This window comes from Leguminivora glycinivorella, chromosome 6 (genome assembly GCF_023078275.1).
Source record: "Leguminivora glycinivorella isolate SPB_JAAS2020 chromosome 6, LegGlyc_1.1, whole genome shotgun sequence".
NCBI classification, from domain to species: Eukaryota; Metazoa; Arthropoda; class Insecta; order Lepidoptera; family Tortricidae; genus Leguminivora; species Leguminivora glycinivorella.
Genome location: NC_062976.1, coordinates 26,040,936 through 26,062,281, shown reverse-complemented (window position 1 = coordinate 26,062,281; position 21,346 = coordinate 26,040,936). Strand labels below are relative to the sequence as shown.

General features: G+C 40.3%; 1 protein-coding gene across 1 annotated transcript; it reads right to left on the bottom strand.

Annotated features, from left to right (window-relative positions):
• Positions 1-2,899: 2,899 nt before the first annotated feature.
• LOC125227465 lies at positions 2,900-16,431 on the bottom strand. Its single transcript, XM_048131791.1, has 19 exons — positions 16,225-16,431; positions 15,246-15,395; positions 14,395-14,526; positions 13,846-13,981; positions 13,006-13,132; positions 12,619-12,744; positions 12,023-12,154; positions 11,407-11,541; positions 10,923-10,967; positions 10,608-10,660; positions 9,912-10,058; positions 9,551-9,684; positions 7,930-8,107; positions 6,147-6,384; positions 5,734-5,836; positions 4,580-4,719; positions 4,043-4,153; positions 3,705-3,771; positions 2,900-3,315 (listed from the first exon to the last, which is right to left on the bottom strand). The coding sequence occupies exons 1-19, from the start codon at positions 16,390-16,392 to the stop codon at positions 3,190-3,192; spliced, it is 2,448 nt and encodes an 815-aa protein (XP_047987748.1). The 5' UTR covers positions 16,393-16,431; the 3' UTR covers positions 2,900-3,189.
• Positions 16,432-21,346: the final 4,915 nt, after the last annotated feature.

Below are 21,346 nucleotides of genomic sequence, written 5' to 3'. Positions count from 1 at the left end.
GTATTTGATGTTTATGAGGGATTCGCAATGAGATAATTATTTTTTTCTCGATAACGCTATGTTTATACCACGGAATAGATATGAGAGTATGCTTAACAAGGGTTATATGTGAACCAAGAAAAATACCATATATCTAACCTAACTAATTATATAATTTCACGCATATATCACTGTGCCCGTGTGGTGACGGGTTAAGAATTTCACCACCCCCTTTCTTCCCGTGGGTGTCGTAGAAGTCGACTGTGGGATATGGGTTAAATTGTGGCGTAGGCGAGAGGCTGGCAACCTGTCACTGCAATGTCACAATTGGATTTCTTTCAACCCCTTTTTGCCAAGAGTGGCACTGAAACTTAGTAGTTCATGTGCTCTGCCTACCCCTCTATGGGATACAGGCGTGATTATATGTATGTATGTATGTATGTATATATCACTGTCCAGTGATACTTTTATGTAAGATATTACTGTAAATTCCTACCAGGCAGGGAATTATGGTCCCGCGATAAATGATAAAACATCAGGCCGTCCCTATCGCACTATTTGTAAGTGCGATAGGGACGGCCCGATGTTTTATCATTTATCGTGCGACCATAATTGCCCTGCAGGTTATTAAAGATAACTATCAATAATTATCTTATTCGAATCCTGTTGAATGTTGACAAAGACATGGGGTGACGGTGTGTTGCGTGATTTAGGGATGGGTTTGATATTGGTGTGTGTATGTATTCAAAATATAATTTATTCACACTTATTGCTCTAAGCGCTTGATAGCTAGGTAAGGTTCCATGTGAAAAGAAATATGTACTAAATTAGAATAAAAGACAATGAAGCTGATCATAGAAACACTTATAAGAAGATAATGCTTGCTAATGTTCTGCCATAGAATCCAGTTTTGTACTATTTATAAGTAAAATGATAAAAAATTGACTAGTAACTGTAAATAAATCAGATTTGTACACATAAGCTGTTTCTTTTGAAAGAAATTTGTATGATCGAAATGCCAAAGGTAGAAAGTGTATAGATTTCTCCCCATTTCTTTGTCAAAGTCTAGCTTAAAGTTATTCCTATTGTAAATTACCGTATTTTGTAATAATAATGTGTAAGTTACACTAAGTTATAATCATTCACGTTGTTTTCGTTTCCATTAGTTATAGTCCCGAGAATTTTCTAATAAATAAATCTAGAAATAAATGAGGAGAATATGAAATTAGGCATTGTTTTTATTTATATTCCTTTTGTACAATGAGAAACAATATTAGGTAGGTACCTAGAAAGTATTCAAATATTGGGAACCAAAGGAACTCTCGACAAACTACACAAAGCACACAAGTTTCACAACATTTCATTATCACAGATTTAGCTTTGACGTTACTCACTCCAACAATAAATAAACAGCAAACAATGCTATGCTAGGTACTCTTACTAAATTAATGAGTGCTTAACCCTTTGAACGTTACAGACAGCGATGGACGTTATCGAATAATGGTACGAAGTAGACGGCCACCGACCGACGTCAACTTTGCCAATATAATACGGACTTATGCGAGACCCGATAAATAATTCTCGGCATATTATTCCTTCTGGCGTTCGAAGGGTGATAAGTGAACAGGGATGTAACGGAGCTCTGTGCTTCTGCTTCCGTTTCTGCGGAACTTCCGTTTTGCTTTACACATCCGCTTCTGTTCCGGTTCTGTTATTTTTCAAACGGAAGTTATAGCGGATGTCGGAACCTAGCGCGACGGTGGGACATGAGCGGCGCACATGAAAGACCAACAGGTTTATACCACAGAGAACCTCCTATAGAGTGGCAGTCTTGTATATTTGGTTCGCGATACGAGTCACCAGTGTTTGGGGTGCGAGGAGCGGGCGGGGAATGTGTTAAGCGCGCTGTGATTGGCCGTTTCAAGGACGGCGGGCAGTCGCGCCAGATGAAAAGGGACAGAAGTATGACTGTCCCTCTACTGACGCGTAAGTGACCAATGTAAGTTGACCTATGCCGGCTCTGAATAAATTATAAATATGACTTATTTGTGGAATGTAATGCCGTCTGTTTTTAAATTTGAGCTTCTTGTTACCTTTCCACACCATTTCACACTACAGGTGGACATCTTTAAGGCATCAAAATACCCTTTTCCAATTTTTTTGTGCGAAAAACACGCGCTGCTTTCGGGTCTGTTACTTGGTCGATACTGATCGGGCACGGCGAGCGCCCGCGCTTATATCAGTGCAAATACTAGGAAGGCTGGCCACCGCGAGTCGTCTTGTAATAGATGTCTATAGGGGTTGGTCTGTGGTTTATACCTACCTGTCATTCGCTCATCTCTCCGCTGCCACGTGCTGCGATACTAAACATCAATCGCTTCATTCCATTGCGCGCCAATATTTGTCCTGTCCACCTAGTTAGTAGCGAGTGAACAACTAATTCAGTGGTGCCAGGCTTATCTACGATCCCCTTAGAAGCAAACTGCCGGGAGATAAAGCTGCTAAGCTTTTGTTTATTAAATACAGTTTACTTCTTTTACAATCACTCCATTTAATTTAAAAATTTAATTGTGTGCTAACAATTACACATATCACGTTTACTGAGGTAATTAGTTTTGGATTGTATTATACTACCTAACGAGTAAGTTTTCTTTTCGTTTCTAAAACCTTTTACGGCATAATAAAGGTTTAAAAGGATTCTTATGTGATTTTTAGTGAGTAAACAACTAAACATCTTAAAGTTCAAGGTGATTTAAATATTTGGATTGTAATTAATGATATACCTACTTAAGATGATATACTTACTAATATAATCAGGTAACTTTTCTTTTCGTTTTTAAAACCTAAGTGGGCCTAAAGGCTGATTACAAACTGCTGATTACAGGCTGAACAGTAAACACCTAAAAGTTCTAGGTAATTTAATTAGTTTTGGTTTAAGTTATACCTATGTGGTATTTTTTCTTTTCGTTTTTAACATTATAAGTTCCGCTTCTGGTTCCGGTTCCGCTTCTGCTTCCGTTAAACTAAATTCAAAACTTCTTCTTCCGGTCCGGAACGGAACCGGAAGCCGTTAAAAACACATCCGTTATATCCCTGTAAGTGAATAAACAGGTCGTGGCATAAGAATGTGATAAATCCACCCGGTAAATCTCGCAAAATTGCATTACAAAGTAGCGTTGTGCAATGTGTATATGGGAGTAAAATGAACTCCTAGTCTGCGTTGATCCTCAACAGTCTCATCTTGCCGTCGTCCAGTAAGGCCACGCCTGAGTCGTTGGTGCCGCCACAGTATCGCGACGATGAAAATACGGAGATCAGTTTTCCCCGCAGCTGGCACTGTGGAATAGATAATACTAGCGTTTTCCCGCGGCTTCGCTCACGTTAGAAAAAGACAAAAAGTAGCCTATGTCACTCTCCACTTTAAAAATCACGTCAATTCGTCGCTCCGTTTTGCCGTGAAAGACGGACAAATAAACAGACACACACACTCGTTTCTTTTTTATAATATTAGTATGGATTCACGAATTGATTAGCAGCGCGACAGAGCCAGACTATTTATAAATTTTGTGTGTCTTAATTATTCCAGTCATATCCATATTAATATTTAAATTGCTCCCTGAAATCCGCTCTCTAGTAATCACTAGAGATTACTAGAGAGCGGATTTCATCACGTTACTTTGACAGTAACTCTCTATAATACTCAATACTCTTTGCTTATAACTTACCATAAATCCAGCCTGATGCACCTCGTGCGCTCGCAACACATGTGACAGCTGGTTTGCAAGCAGGAACCTAATAACAATTAAGATTAAAATTGATTAAGTAGTATTAACATTTTAACCGCTTGTATAATAATAATTGAGCCTATACACGTCCCATTCCTGGACACATACAGTCTCTCGAGTCAGAGGGCTCGGGCTATAGTCAGCTCACTTTTAAATTGCTTCGCAGATGTACGCAGGTTTCCTCTCGAATTCTCGATGTTTTCCTTCACCACTTACATAAGCATTTTTCGAGCGTGCGATACACGCAAAAGAAACTAGGTATATGATAAACAAGTAACCGGTCAAGCGCGCTCTGGTCAAAGACGTGTCCAGTGCCGCGCTTGGAGTTTGCCGCGAACCCCTCGTTGGCGGCCAGCTCAAGCGCCTGCGTTGCCGTGATCTTGTGCGGTCTGCAGGACAAACAAAAAAATTGTAACAATCTCTTGGCAATATAGAAAGCTTTACATACATTGAATTACTTATAAGAACACACACACACACACACACACACAGTTATAAGGCCACAGCTGCAAGATAGCGACTTGAGCAGTTCAGACGCAAATTGTCCGCGTCGGACGAATTCTCTCGTCCAGCATCTCGTGTCTCTGCTCTAAGATACAGAGAGTGTTTTAAACCAAATGTTTTGGTGCCGCTATTAGTTATTTGTTCACACAGTCTGAAATCCTTGACATTAGAAGAAGAATGAAGTACCTAGAAGATAACAATTTAGCATGAATGCGGCGGGCATAGTACGTTTGCAACATCCGCTGTAGTTTGAAACAGAATTGCCTCTTTAATCCCTCGTCATCAAGAGAGAACAAATAAGTTTTACGTACTTGACAGGGTCGTTCCACAGTAGCTCCCAGGCTATCGAGCTCTGTTCGGAAGGCTTCGGTAATGGCACGGGGACCTTGTCGATGGCCGATATTAGCGGACACACCCACGGCGGGGGGATTCCGCCATGGCAGCAGAATACCTGCAACGAACACAACGCGTCACATGATGATTGGTGGTGTTACAATTTTGACAGTGCCACCCCTAAATAGATCACGTGCGTAAAATAACAATGAGTCGCCATTATTAAAATTAAACGGCAGTCCCCAATAATTATGTACCTATCCTTCTCTGAATCCCGCATACATCAGTGACTGACAATTAAAGAACAGTAGCTTGTAACAAACAGTAAATAAACCCAATTAGTGCAGAACTGCAAGCTAATTACTTACTGTGTTACTTATTCTTAATTTATAATACTTTAAACACAAATTGGTATGGGCGTGTGAGTTCCCATCCTACCGACTGCGCCATGTTTTACTAATTTTAACGCTCTATTATATATTCTGTCAAACAAGTCTGTCATTAAATAAGAACTAAGAAAACTATAGGTAACCTTTTCTCTAGCACCCTAAAGAAAAGGATGCATATAGTTTTCTTTGTTCTTATTAACTGACAGACTTGGTTGACAGAGTATAGTAGATTTTTTTTAATCAAGATTTCCACTTGAGAACTTATCTGCGATGAATAGCATTGTTCTCTTTTGCTAACCCTAAACCGCTAACACCTGTGCGAAATAAATACCATAAACAACAAAAGATGTTTTATGAATAACAACAGTATTCCTTTAGTAATAAGGGTCAAAAATTAACGCAAGTTACAATAATCGAAGCATCCTTTTAACTAAAATACACGGACACCTGGGTGACCACGGTTCTTAATTCCAAAAGGTTGTACGTTGAGTGTATGATATGACAATTTGAACCTTATTACTAAATGAATACTGTTGTCTTTTATAAAACATCTTTTGTTGTTTATGGTATTTATTTCACACAGGTAATTAGCGGTTTAGGGTTAACAAAAGAGAACAATGCTAATTCATCGCAGATATAAGTTCTCAAGTGGAAATCTTGATTAAAAAAAAACTTACTATACCTAAAGATAATACGATAAATAGAACCAAATATACTCAGAGTAATAATTTGTAACAACTCACTTTGTCGTCCACCACAGCAGCAAGCGGCAACGCGTCGAATACATGGTTAATGGCCGACCACACTCGCCCTCCCTCCACCTCTCCGTACTTGGTTATGCATTCACTGCAACAAAGTTCTCACCTGTATTACCAGTACAGTCACCGGCATAAATATGTGATGATTTCTATACCTTGTCACATTAACATCTTATTTGAAATGCCATACGATATTGTCAAGCGATTTAAAGCGACAAGGTACAGAAATGACTGTACTATACCTATAAGGTCTACCTACATCTTATAGCATGGACAATTTAAATTAGTTCTCTCTCTCTTTAGCTCTGATCACCGGTAACTGGGGTCCTGCCCTGCTGCTGGCGGCACCCTAGGATAGGTTTTTTATAATGTGTTGATTCTTAAAATGGACAACTTACGTGTAAAACGTGAACATCTTCTGTATATCCCTCGTCTCATGGTTCCCTCTAATCAACAGCACGGACTGCGGCCGCTGCAGCTTGGCGGCCAGCAAATACGCTATCAGCTCAGACCCATGCGGTCCTCGGTCCACGTAGTCCCCTAGGAAGAGGAAGTGGGTTGGGGCCAACGCTGGACCCATAGGCCAGAAGGCGGTTTCCATTGCGAGCAGCGCGGCTAAGTTGCCATGCAGGTCACCTGTGGACAAGGAAAGAGTTAAAATATCGCTTATTGCTCAAGTGGAAAGTTCCAAGTTCCGCGACCCTCACTCCACGTAGTCCCATAGGAAGAGGAAGTGGGTCGGGGCTAATGCTGGACCCATCGACCAGAACGCGGTCTCCATTGCGAGGAAGTGAAGGTCACCTGTTGACGAGGGAAGACTTAAAATATCGCTTAAATGCTCAAGTAGATGGAAAGCTCAAAGCTCTGCAGCCCTCGGTCTACATAGAATGTTTGATGAAATAATTGAATGAAATATTGTATGATTTTAGTAACTTATATTATATTGAATTTGACATTGAATTTTGTGATAATGATAAGTAATGAATAATAATGTATTTTTAGTGTTAAGGTGGCTAGTATGCAGGGTGTTTGGAAACCGGATGCAAAGCCGAAAGTAGGAGATAGTCTAGGCCATGTACTTAGAACATTTTTAGCCATACTTGTCTTAGACAAATGTTATTTTATTAGTTTTTTTTTAATTTAAATTTTAAGATTTGTCGGAGAAAACTGCAAAACTTCAGACTAAATCGATAATTAGTACTTTTTTTACTGCAGGTAGATTTTTTTTTGTTTTATTTCGTATTGTGCAATGTCTATCAAACACTAGAAAAGTGATTTCAAACATCTTTGTCTAAAGAAAACAAGTTGACAGCGATTTAAAATTTTAGTTACATGAAAATGTAAATGATTTAAGTGATTTCAAAGTACGATAAAAAAAAATTAAAAATAACATTTGTCTAAGACAAGTATGGCTAAAAATGTTCTACATGACCTAGACTATCTCCTACTTTCGGCTTTGCATCCGGTTACCAAACATCCTGTATAAGCGCTTTGGTTAACACTGTAATGCTTATACTGTATGCTAAAATAAATGAAATGAAATGAAAATAAATTTTTTGGCTACCTACTGAAGAGCCTTTTCAGGACAAATCATTTAAAATCGCGCACAATTTACAATCTACAACGTGTATAGGCGACCGGATCCGCAGCACCCTCGGTTCAGTGCCGCAGTTGTGAGAGCCACTACGAATGCTGCCAACTGAATATCAGGTCTGTTAACCTTGGTCTACTACCAGCAACATTTTTGACTAATTAAGTAGTAGTAGTAAACTCTTCTTTATTGTACAATTAATAACAAAAAACACAGTAATTACAGTAAAGAACAGTACAAAGGCGAACTTATCCCTTTGAGGGATTTCTTCCAGTTAACCTTTGAGTGAATGAGAGGATAAAAAGAGATGAGGGTGACAAATGCAGCAACATGTACAACAAGGTACCAGAAAGACAAATAATTAAATAAATAAATACACACATAATTTATGGGAATGAACAAATATTACATAAAAAAAGGAATGGAGATATTACACTAAAAATGGGGAAAGAACAATTGAGAATTTAAATAATACAGACATGTGAGACAACACAACTCATAACCGATCGCTTAGATTAGCTAACCACAATCAGATAGCCACAGATTTTGCAATTAAAAGCGTATTTGGAGAAAACATTTTAAAACCTCACCTACAGCGTATATAGGCGACCGGATCCTTAACATCCTCGGCTCGTTGACGCAGATGTTAGCCACTGCGTCCGCCAGCTTGATGATCAGGTTCCCCAGGTCAGCCTCCTCGGCCTTGGTGGCCCAGCTCCATGCCAGCTTGGCGGGGACGGCTATGTTGCCGGCTACTGACGGCCGTTTCTGCAGAGTTTCGATAACATCTGACCCTCTAGCACAACTTGCCTTGTCGCGCGCGAGTCCATACTTGAAGTCGCGCTTGATGTATGGACTCGCGCTTGACAAGGCAAGTTGTGCTAATGAGTCAGTTTTAAGTTACGAGAGGTAAGTTACTTCCAAAACGAGTAAGTAGTACACACACAATGAAAATCCTATTTTTATTGTTTGTGGAATATTGTTGCCTTATAGATACTGGAATATTGTTAACTTTCCTTGTACGTACCTTTTCTCCACGTGGCTCTTATAGACCAATTGTGTAGATACCCTTTGGGTCTTTAGCCACAAATTAAAAACAATAAGAGTAGAGTCACGCCACTAGTAATCAATCAATCAATCAATCAAAATATTCTTTATTCAAATAGGCTTACAATAAGCACTTTTAAATTGTCAACAGTGTACAATATTCATCTTATTCTAAATATCAGAGCAATTTATTGGTGCAATAAACAATATTGTTTTAAAACTACATTGATTTAATAAAATGATATCAATCTAAATTGTATAAAAAAATACTAGTATAAAAACTTCTAGAATAAATTCTAAATGTCAAAAAAATTGTATAAAAATACATTGAATTATCAATAATTATCATCATTAATAAGCTATATAATTAATGGTTTTCAACAATACTTGTATCCCACGGTGTTTCATCATTCATGTAGTCTTGTGTGCTGTAGTAGGCTTTAGAGATCAGTATACGCTTTACATAATGTTTAAATCGATTAAAAGACAGTTCAGTGATGGCATTAGGAAGTTTGTTATAAAATCTTACACAATTACCCATGAATGATTTTTTAATTTTATGGAGCCGAGTGAAGGGCACTGCAAGCTTATGCTTATTTCTAGTGTTTATATTATGTACATCACAGTTTTTCTTAAATTTACAAATGTTTTTATGTACATACATAATATTCTCATAAATATATTGACAATGCACTGTCATTATATTAATGTCCTTAAACTTATCTCTAAGTGAGTCTCTATGGTTCATTTTGTATATTGCTCGAATAGCCCTCTTCTGCAGAACAAATATGGTATTTATCTCTGAAGCACTGCCCCATAGTAAAATACCATATGACATAATGCTGTGAAAGTAACTAAAATAAACTAATCGAGCTGTTTCCACGTCTGTTAACTGACGGATTTTGCTCACTGCAAATGCTGCAGAGCTCAGTCTATTCGAGAGGGTAGCAATATGGGGACCCCACTGAAGTTTAGAATCTAAAGTTATGCCAAGAAAAACTGTACTAACGCTACAGATGGGTGGTATTTGACGGTGGCCAACGTGGCCACTGACACTGTGGGTGGCCCCAGGACCTCAAGGGATAGACCTAGCACATTCGTTGTAGAAAATGTAGAACGAATCACTTCTTATACCATACGACAGAGGCAACAGTAGTCACTCACGGTGGTAACGCCACTTATAGACGAAGCGAAGTATTTGACGGCGGCCAGCGCGGCCACTGGCGCGGTGGTCGGGCCCAGGACCTCAAGTGATAGAGAACCCAGCACGTTCAGAGCAGAGGGGGACACCGCTTCTTCTGCCATAAAAAGAAGGCGAGTATTGATCAGTAAGTACGTAGGTACAGGTTAGTTTAGTGTATTTTTTTTTTATCTACACAGGATAAGCCGCGGAATATGAAGGTAGTAGGCGCGGCCGAAAGAAATCTCGCGCGCTGGCTTTAGCACGACGAAAGACACCGCTTTCTGCCTGCTTTCCTAAGATTGTCGTCGGAATATATTTCTAGTTAAAGATCAATGAAGATACCGTCTATAGCAGTAAGTTCTAGCATCTCTTTAGCTTGGCGTCTCACTCGCACTGAGTAAGAAGCCACGGCGTAGTCAGCGCGGCGGATAGAACTCGCGCTGACTTTACCTCGTCGGGAGACGGCGCTTTCCGTCTGCTGGCCTAATGCTGTTGAGATAAATAAGAAGAATGGTTTTCCATTGGTCTTTATTAGTCACAGCGATGCCCATGAAAGCGTTTTCACATTACCTATCCGATCCGATATCGGATGTAGGAAGGATGTTAAATAAAAGCGGTGTGATGGTGGGGATAGGGATGCAACAAGGATGGCGACTTTAATTTAATATGAAAGATATCGGTCCGGTACTTATCGGGTCGGTTCTATGTGAAAGAAAACGCTCTCAGTTTGTGAATGTTTTCAAATTTACTTGCAGGGATCTATACAACCAAGATATAGGTATATTGATAGGGAACGCAAATCGAATCTTCTCCTAATTAAAGGGTCTTTAAGGCCCTTCAGGACTCATCTTGGTTAGTCATATAACTATTAGAAACTGATGGGATCACCGATAAAGAAAACTTAGGTATAATTAGAGCGTCTTTATATATAGATAGTGTATTTCATTTGGGCCCAATTCTATGTCATTTATATTTATTTCTGATGACAGATTGTATGTACCTGGCTTACGTACTTCAATTTACAGACTGAATACTCACAACGAGTCTGGGGAACTTTTGCTAAGTGCGGCGGTACAGGGGCTTGTGGAGGTCTAAAATCAAAGTTGGTGTATAAATAAAGTACCTAGTACCTACCTACTTAAAATATAATATTTTTAGGTAAAGTTTTCTTTCATTGCCTTTATTACAAAAAGAAATGCAAATGCTGCGGGACCGAAATCAGTATTTAAAACAAACCCGCTCCGATTAACGAAAGCAATATTTAGAAATCTCGTATGCAATTCAAGAAGAGGTAGGTACTTATTAGGTATGTTAAAATAAGCAAATTTAGTATTTAAAGCAGCATAAACTTACTTTTGGTCTTGAGGTCCAGCCTGCGGACGAGACAGCTTCATTTGCCTGTCTCAAACAAAGAAATGATTATAGAAACATTAATAACGTATAACTATCTGCAGTTCGATTTTTTAAAGTGTAATATTCTTTTTAAACTGATTTCCGTAAAATAATAGTTTGCCTGTGTGGTGACGGGTTAAGAATTTCACCACCCCCTTTCTTCCCGTGGGTGTCGTAGAAGGCGACTATGGGATATGGGTTAAATTGTGGCGTAGGCGAGAGGCTGGCAACCTGTCACTGCAATGTCACAGTTTCGTTTTCTTTCAACCCCTTATTTGCCAAGAGTGGCACTGAAACTTTAGTAGTTTCATGTGTTCTGCCCACCCCTTTATGGGATACAGGCGTGATTGTATGTATGTATGTAATAGTTTGCTTGCTTTGTTGACAGCCTTACCCAGGAGCCCAGACAACAGGGACTTCGGCAAGTTCTGCCTGTTCTACTCACTGGAGGTCGACGAGGTAGTTGGCGACTCCTCGTTTGGCTCGGAGCATGGCGCTGGTGCCTCGGAGACGAGCTTCGCTGACACCGCGCAAGTAGTCCGTCATGGACATTTGGGAGTTCGGCTGTAAGTTCAGCTGCCTGTTTCAACAAGAGAGAAGATATGAGACTAAAAGTCTTTCTTTTTTCTTTTTCTTGACGAGGTGGATTCTAAGATCGCAGTGCAGTGCAGTGGTCGGACTCAGACGTATTTGACCTATTGACAGAAGATTGACAGCATTAATACGGTGGGCCAAGGTTTAAGGTGTGTGATAAATACTCAAGCATAATTGAGTAGACTATCACCATATCTGGAGTCTAGCCTAACCATAACCTATGGAAAGAAGTCACCTGTAGACATTATCTGAGCTACGCCCAGCGCATCGATGGGGAGTTAACGGGCCGAGCGTGATGATGCAACTAGTTCCTTGAACTCCGCTTAATCTAACATAATGATTGTACTCGTGGCTAATAGAGACCCTGGCCAGATTCCTATCATCAGCACACTGGGCTACTGTGTTTTAACGCAACCACAGTGAGTAGTGGTCTATTGAGGATTGAGACCTATAGAAATAATAGGCACCTGTAGACATTATCGGCATCGCGAGCGACGCTCAGCGCATCTATGGGCAGCTGCCGCGCCAACCGCGCTGCCGCAACCAGTTCCTTGAACTCCGCATAGTCTAACTTCTGATCGCGGTCGCTGTCAAAGTATCTGTGAAGCATATATTTTCGTCGTCGACTTTTTTCTTAGATTTTGAAAAAAGTTGGTAACTTTAACGAGCATCCTAATTCTAGTGAGATGGTTTGCTGGACTTCGCTCGATACATCTGGCAACAGTGGTAACAGTGCACTACAGAATCATTTTGTCGAGGTGTATTAATAAAGTCCTGTGATGTTCCTAGAAATCTCAAACGAAATCGCTGAACTTCTCTTGACTTGTTGCCGACTCAAGTTATGGGACATTTGTCCTCTAGTAGGTACACTCAAGGACTTTAATTGTTGAGTCATTTAGATGCCACAATAAATTTGTTATTTCATAGTTAAGCTATGAGAGTTATGACGTGTCCAGTAGAGAATGAGCTAGAAGTGGGTAAACAATAAAGTCTGTGACCGTACATCTTGGGGCAACATAAACTCTGTCGTCGGCTAAAGGAGTGCAGTCGCAGGGGAGCGTACCTGAAGATGTACTTGCACCGGATTTCCGCGGTAGAGCCACTATGCTGTGTGACGGGCTCCAGGGCGGCTATCCACATCAGCAAGTCGTGAAACGAGAGCCCACCGCGGTTTGTCATGTCTGCAGCTCTGAAACAAACCAGAAACAACAGTAATCCTACATATAACAATAATTTGAAAACCAAAGCAACCTCCACGTAGCTTAAGTCGATTAACACCTTTATCGTTTTTCATTCCTTTTGAGGATACAACGAAGCTACTAAAGCTGCTCAAGCGACACTCACAGCTAATGTATATATTAAAGCGAGCACATATAGAAGAGATTTCTCTGAGGATGTTTTTTTGTTAAATTTGGCAGGTTAAAGAGGGATTACGAAATAAAAAAAATACCTGAACAGCGCCGGGCACTGCTGGTACTGCCAGCCCACCTCCACCATGAGCTGCTTGAACAGGTGCGGGCTCATGTACTGCGCCGGATAAACCATCTCTGTGAACTCGCGGTACACGCGGATCTGATCTGAAAATTGAGATCATGAGTTAAGCTTGAACGACATATTATAACGATGCGGGAACCCGCAAACCACAAGAAACATCTACAACATGCTGTGAGGCTAACCTTGGTGAAGAAATCTTTGTGGCAGAGGAAGAGTGATAAGGCTAGCTTTCAGCGAGCCGCTGGCTTCAAAGAGGGTACGTACTTAGTATGCTGTGGTCGGACCAACATGCAGATGAACTTGAGAAAATGGGGTGTCCGAAGCTACACTATCATTTGACCAAAGGAAGATGATTTACTTAGCACGAAGTCGGCGTTATTGTGTGTAGAATTTTATCATGTCAGGATAAATGGACCTTACCTTACCGGGACACTTGGAGGCCTTGGTCACTTTTGTATATAATATAACATTTATTTAATGTTTAAATGAACCGTCCTTCTTGTAGTTAGCACCGGCCAGCCCGCGCAGTCCGGCCCAATCAGCGTGTTTTCTTCACACACCTCCAGCATACTGCTCGTCAGCTCTTACTAGAAGTACAACTTATGTTACAATGATATTAACCTTCTTTCTTGTAGTTAGTTGGCAGCGGCCATCAGCTGGCACTGCAGCAGGGCGGGGGCGACGAGGCTGCCCGCGCAGTCCGGCCCAATCAGCGTGTTTTCTTCACACACCTCCAGCATACTGCTCGTCAGCTCTTGCTAGAAGTACAACTTATGTTACAATGATAATTATTAACCTTCCTTCTTGTAGTTGGCAGCAGAGAGCAGCTGGCACTGCTGCAGGGCGGGCGCGACGAGGCTGCCCGCGCAGTCCGGCCCAATCAGCGTGTTTTCTTCACACACCTCCACCAGCATACTGCTCTTTAACTCTTGCTAAGAAGTAAAATTACATTAATCATAGAGTTCATAGTTTTGATATGCTGAAGCAGCCTTTCTTGAACTCAATGGACTTCTCGACCTATCTGTCCTAGAACTGCCGCAAGACAATATTATCCTAGAGCTAGTAAGTATTAGGGTTCACTAGAAATGCTTACTCTTTAGCATAAAACTGACCAGCATGGGGATCTCCAGGCTACGTAATCAATAGTCCTACTTAATTTTTTGGCAACGTACGTGAAGGACTGTGGTTATGAACTTGACAAACATTATAATGGTAGCGGCATCGTCGGAAGATCGGAAGTGTCGCAAATGTATGAACTCATTGACTCCATGATGTTAGAAAAACCTACAATGTGAGGGCAGCACCAGTCGCGCATAGCGAATAAAGAAAACATTTCATTGCTTACATATTCCTGGTCCTTGCACTGGTCACCCGTGGCTAACGCAGCCAGCATGGCGATCTCCGGGCTGCGAAGACTGCAATGTGCACGTAACCGGTCCAACTCGACAGAATTCACCCATTGACGGTTTTTGGCGGCCTAGGATAAAACTGATGTGAAAATAACATCTAAATACAATATTATCGTCTTATGAATCATAAGCGACTCATTTTGAACATTGTGTGTAATTAATAGTTGATATATGTAGATGGTGCTTGTACAGCCCGTAGGATTTCAAAAGGGCCTTCAATTTTCGGGTGAAATGGCAGCAATCGTAAAATGAACACTGACGATAGTCTTATAAATACTATATTATATTGTTGGATCGATGACATCCGGAACATTGCGGGTTAGAACTGGAATGAGACTAGGTCAGGACTGGGAGAAGTGGCGTACTAGAAGAGAGGCCTTGCTCAGCAGGGGCGATAAAGGACTGATATGATGATGATTATTATTGTCTTATACCCGTATTCCGTATTCCTACTGGTGGCCGCCCGGTGGGTCGACCCAGATACCACTGGGGAGACAGCGTGATGGCGGATCTGTGTCAGCTACAAGCCGATAATTGGCAGAACGCTGCGCAGGATCGGGATAATTAAGTGGCGTGCTCGCGTTTTGGAGGCCAAGATCCTCTTTGGATCACAGTGCCATCCTAGTTAGTTAGTTATACCCGTATTCGGTCTCAAATCTGTACGGCATTTGTATATTATGTTGTAGCTGGTTGGACTGGTTATCATTGAAGATTCTGGCCAATCATCAGGGAAATTATTATAGGTGGCTATTAGAATCGACGTGTAAATCCATTTCGCAACACTTACGTTGGTATTCTTATTCTTCATTCTCTTCTTAACGTCGGACTTTACTGAGGTCTTGTAGACGGCGTGGTACACGCAAGGCGTCTCGTGGTCCGGCAACCAGGTCTTCAGGACCTGGAGCGGCTGACAAGAGCTGGCTTCGCTTCCGAATATCTAAACACCAACGTTTTGCTAACATTACATCAATTAAGCGTATAACTTTATAAATGGGAAAAAATACAACCTTGTTATGGTTTTATGGTAGATCTGGGTAGAGCCCTCTCTGACCTAATAGCTATTTATGGACTGTCGTACTCGGCGGCAAAGTTTGTTTAACCTTCGTGCCTTGAAACCCTCGCAACGCTCAAGATTCCACTTTTTGAACCACTCGCTACGCTCGCGGTTCAATATTGGAATCTTTCGCTTGCTCGGGCTTCAATATTGGCACATGCGGTTAAACAACAACGTTGCCCCTTGTAAAACAAATAACTAAGTATTAACAAGCAGATTATCCGGACAGGGTTACTTTCTTATTACATTTCTTCGTTTTGCTCTAGGTATCCTTCAAAGAAGGACCTAGCGACATCTATCGTAACAGTTAGTAAACTATCTTAGCAGCGGACTTTACTCAAGTGGGGTGCAGGAGAGTTAAACTGGCTCAAGAGTTTTTAAAGAATCAGCGATGCACACGTGATTAAAAGCATCCATAAAATACAGTAGTATAGGTACAGATACTTGCTATACCTAACCATCCTCTCCGAGCATAGTACGCTGATAATCACTAACAGGTAGGTATTACAGTCAACAACACAGCTGTGAATACAAAGTGCCAAAAATATGTATATGCACCTTATTGTACAGGCAATGAGGCACTTTGGCTGTATTCACAGCTGTGATGTTCACTGTAAGTACCATTGAAATTGAACCATTGCAGAAACTAAACGCTTACACATATTTCGAAATTATACCGTTCTATTTATTTAGAAGAATTTGGTGCAGATACCTCTACATTAATTTTCTGAGCCGTAATATTCCAACAGTTCTTCTCGGTTTTGCAAGACGGTAACCAGTATTCGCCGTTGGCTTCTCGGTTGAGCAAGTACGATCTTTCTGAAGAGCAATAAGCCAGTAACGAAACAACATCGCATAAATCTTTGTAGTGTTTGAACATTTTGTTAAATTGTATCTATTATGTATCGAAGTTCATGTATGATCCCTGTTATACTTTTAGATTTAGGTAAATTAGAAAGATATTATTTATGTTTGTCTGTCATTCATCATTCATAGATGCCATTTCTGTCACATTGATGACACGATCATACGATACGATCTCATTTTATCGTTTCATAAAAAAAAATAGTGAGGCGGACAATACAATTTATAATCGATTTTTATAGGTCTTTTTGGAAATATCGAATAAGACGAATATTGTAACTGAAATTGTATTTACTTGCACTAACTAAACGGTTACTGCGAGGTATTTGTAAGCAAATACAACAGATGGCGTTAAAGCGTTATAACATATGAGCTCGAGTACAGTTGATTTTTTTACGTAAATAACACACAGTCATTTACAGAAAATAGTACAAATATATCCGTTTAACCAAGCCATAACTATGTCTGAGGATGATTAATTACCAAAGTTCCCAAAATTACGATTTCGAGAGTATTGATTTCTAGGTGTATTATAAGAAGTTTCTTTATGTATATCGTGATGACGTCGAGATCACGCCACCTTTCTAGGATCAGTTGCTGCAACGTGATTGGCTGAAGCTACTACTCGCCCCCACTACTAATCAAAATACGGGACATTCAACATGTCTAGTGACGAACCAAACGATTCGATATTTTATTTCAACGTCAAAGACAAATCGATTATAAACTCGATTACTAATAAAGGATGTTGCTGTAAGAAACTGATAGGTATGACAAATTAAAATTTTATTTCAAGAAATTAAATTTATTTTCAACTGTTTTTTTTTTTTTTTTTTTTTCCAATTTATTTTTAAGGACCTTTATAAAAATTACATATCGGCCCTGTCAGTCTGCTTTGCATGGTCTCAAACCTCAAATTACATTGTTAAGAATAGCGTCCGCCAACCCATACACCATATTCGCTGTGTCTGAAGTTGGTTTGCTCAAAATGTCTATATGGGTTTAGGTTGGCGGAGGCTAAGAGCGCCTGCCTGAGAGCTCGATTTTTATTGCACTCTATCAGAACATGATAAACATCTTCTACTGACCCACAGATGTCGCAATTAGGGGAATTGACTTTTTTCATTAAAAACTTAAATTTGTTAAGGGGTACATGGCCACATCTTAATCTATGTGCAGTGACTATCTTCTTACGGCCAAAATCAGCGTTTAAGAACCATGGAACCCTCGGAGGCTCATTCACAATGGTCTTATACCATATGCCTTTTTCTTTCGATCGTTCGTTAAAGTATTCTTTCCATAACAAATGGATTTTACTTCTGTACTGACAAAAAATTTCCGAATAACATGGTTCAACTATTGTTTCAATACCGCTTAGTGAAGCCTGTTTGGCAAGATGGTCCGCCTTCTCATTGCCCTTTAGTCCTATATGGGAAGGCACCCATTGAAGACGCAGTTCACTATTATTTTGCCACAAATAAAGGATTTTTTTTAGAATTTTGTAGACAGTCGGTACACCTATATGACCACGAGTTGGTGAAATGTGTTGTAATGCACTCTTACTATCAGTGCAAATCACTGCTTTTCTAATTCCACTATTAATGATATAAGATATAGCTTTTGAAATAGCAACTAATTCCACAGTCATGATACAAACATTTCCTACAACTTTGAACATATTATGGTTACAGGCATGGTTTCGTGAATCAAAAAACGCGGCTCCTTTTCCAAGTGTACTTTTCGATCCATCCGTGTATAAAAAGTGCCAATCTTTGTAATTTTGCCGTAACTCTTCCAAAATATTATTTTTAAGGTGATTATATTCATAAGTCTTTTTAGAATTTTGTATACAGTCTAAATTAGTGGCAATTATATTGCCCACATTTATATTTGATATCCATGTATTAAGAGAAAACATTTGCAATCGGTCAGATGAGAATATAGTCTCGTCTACAACATCCCTGCCAGCTGTGACTAGAAGAGGAGCTTTTTTATTTATCCAGTATCTATTGTGATTAAGTTCATTTAAATTGTGGAGTAGAGTATTGGTTTCATTATTCGTAATGGAGAGGGTCTTTAGACGGTATTTAATGGCAAGGGAGCGTCTCCTGAGGAATAAGGGTGGGATGGCAACTTCACTTTCCATACAATGAATTGGTGTGGTTCGTATGAAACCGCCTACAATCCTTAGTGCCTTGTTTTGAATTTTGTCCAATTTGTATGTATTGCAATTAGAACTGTTATCGTACAAAAAACTAGCATAATCTATTCTACTTCTAATTATCGCGATATATATGTGTGGTGACTCAGGCGGCCTGGTCTACTATATCCAAAGTGTGTGTTTTGTATAATGTTTACTGGTCAGACCACTATCCTCTAGTGATAGAATGCAACTTGGATGTGACCCACTATAAAACATATAATTGTAATTTTGACAGGTCTAAAGTATTCTGGGGTGACAAACAACCAAATGATATTATTAATTATAAAAATAAATGTAATGAATTGTTAAAAGCTATTGACTTCCCTACACAGCTTAGAGAGTGTGCTGACAGCTGTTGTTATGAAAGTAATAATAATTCTCATAAGGATGTAATTTCTAAGATGTATAATGATATAATTTGTGCCCTTAGTTCTGCTTCTGTTTCATGTAGTAACAAACCATGTAATAGGAAGAATAAACAAATTATGGGATGGAATAAACATGTGAGTGAGGCTCACAGAGAGGCCAGGCATAGATTTCAAATATGGGTAGCTAGCGGGAAACCCCGTTCGGGTCAGTTGTATGATTCCATGTCTGTAAGTCGCAAAGTTTTTAAAGCCAGATTAAAATGGTGCCAGCAACATCAGGACCAAATTAAAATGGACCGGCTGGCCTCTTTTCATGGTAAAAATGATTTTCGCAACTTTTGGAAAGGTACAAACAGATTAAATCACAGGCCTGGGCTCTCTGTGAGTATTGATAATGAGACCAATCCTGTTAATATAGCTAATTTGTTTAAGAATCATTTTTCTGTCAAGTCTGCCCTTAGTACTGAGATCAGCAGTGAGGTGGTTAGGGCACATGGGTTTGTGTGTACGACTAAAATTACTGCAAATCAAATAACTAAAATAATTCAGAATATGAAGGGCGGCAAGTCCCCTGGGCATGATGGGCTTAGCATTGAGCACCTGCAACATGCCGGGCCCCATCTGCCCAGGGTCCTTGCAATGCTCTTTTCACTATGTATCAGCCATGCTTACCTACCACCTGATATGATTCGCACTGTGGTTATTCCCATTGTAAAAAATAAAACAGGCGATATAGCTAAGTTGGCCAACTATAGGCCCATTTCTCTAGCAACGGCCGTGGCTAAGGTGTTTGATGCGGTGCTCGATGCTGAGTTAGATAGATACATACAGATCAGTGATGCGCAGTTTGGTTTTCGACCCAAACTATCTACTGAAAGCGCAATACTTAGCCTCAAGCACACCGTTGAATAATAATATTCAACGGTGTGCTTGAGGCTAAGTATTGCGCTTTCAGTAGATAGTTTGGGTCGAGAGGTCCAAGAAACATGCATATACAGGCGTCTTCCTATTGGTATAAACCAATAGGAAGACGCCTGTATATGCATGTTTCCTGGACCTCTCCAAAGCGTTTGATCTTGTTAATTACAATCTACTGTGGGCCAAGTTAGAAACGTCCGGGGTCCCGAAGGACATCCTGCATATACTTAGGAGTTGGTACTTGTCTCAAGTTAATGTTGTCCGATGGGGCAAGGAAGTGTCGGAGGAGTACAGGTTGGAGTGCGGAGTGAGACAGGGCGGGAGATCATCTCCGAAGCTCTTCAACCTGTACGTCAACGCGCTCATCGAGGAACTGAGCAGCATGCATGTCGGCTGTCATATAAGTGGTGTCTGTATGAATAATATTAGTTATGCGGACGACATGGTGTTGCTCAGTCCCTCGCCTTGTGGACTTGAAATGTTGCTTAAAGTATGTGAGAGATATGCTTGTAATCATGGCCTCAAATATAATGCTCTCAAGAGTGAACTTATGGTTTTTAAATCAGGGTCAAAATGTCCATCTTTTGTACCACCATTGTATCTGAATGGGACACCCCTTAAAAGAGTGACTTGTGTCAAGTATCTTGGCCATATTGTAAATGAAAATCTGCGTGATGACGCAGACATAGATAGGGAGCGTAGGGCGCTGGCGATAAGGGCGAATATGATAGCACATAGGTTCAGAGGATGCACAGCGCAGGTGAAAATAACGCTTTTTAGAGCCTATTGTACTTCTCTGTATACTTGCAGCCTATGGGCTAACTATTCGCAAAGCTCGATCAGTGCTCTACGGGTCCAGTATAACAACGCCTTCAGGGTGCTGTTGCGGCTGCCACGCTTCTGTAGCGCGTCTGGTATGTTTGCGGACGCTCAAGTAGACGGTTTCTATGCCACATTAAGAAAGCGTGCCGCAGCAACGCGTAGCAGAGTGTTTGGCAGCAGCAACGGTATCCTGGGTGCGATAGCGGGCCGGCTTGATAGTCGCTATATGCAACACTGGTCGAACCTGCACCTCTCCCTAGCCAATTTTGAAAAATAGTATATGTATAGTAATTAGGCACTAAGGAAATTAACATAGTGGTAGTATTAGGTTTAAGTATTAACCTTGTATGGATTTTGTGGTCCGAAATAAATGATTTTTTTTTTTTTTTTTAATATTCTACGTAAGTGTTTAGGATGTAGGCCCCATGATTTACCAGCTAAAACTTGTAAGATACTAAGGTTCTTTTGTACTTTTTCTGCAATTTCATTAATATGCTTGCCCCAGCGAAGTGACCGGTCAAGCCAAAGACCTAGGTATTTATAAGACTCGACTGGTGCTAAGGGCAAGTTATTAATTGTCAAGTCCACTTGTTGTTTTTTATGCCCTCTACTGAAAACGCAAAATTTTGATTTTTGTTCTGACAACTGTAACCCCAATG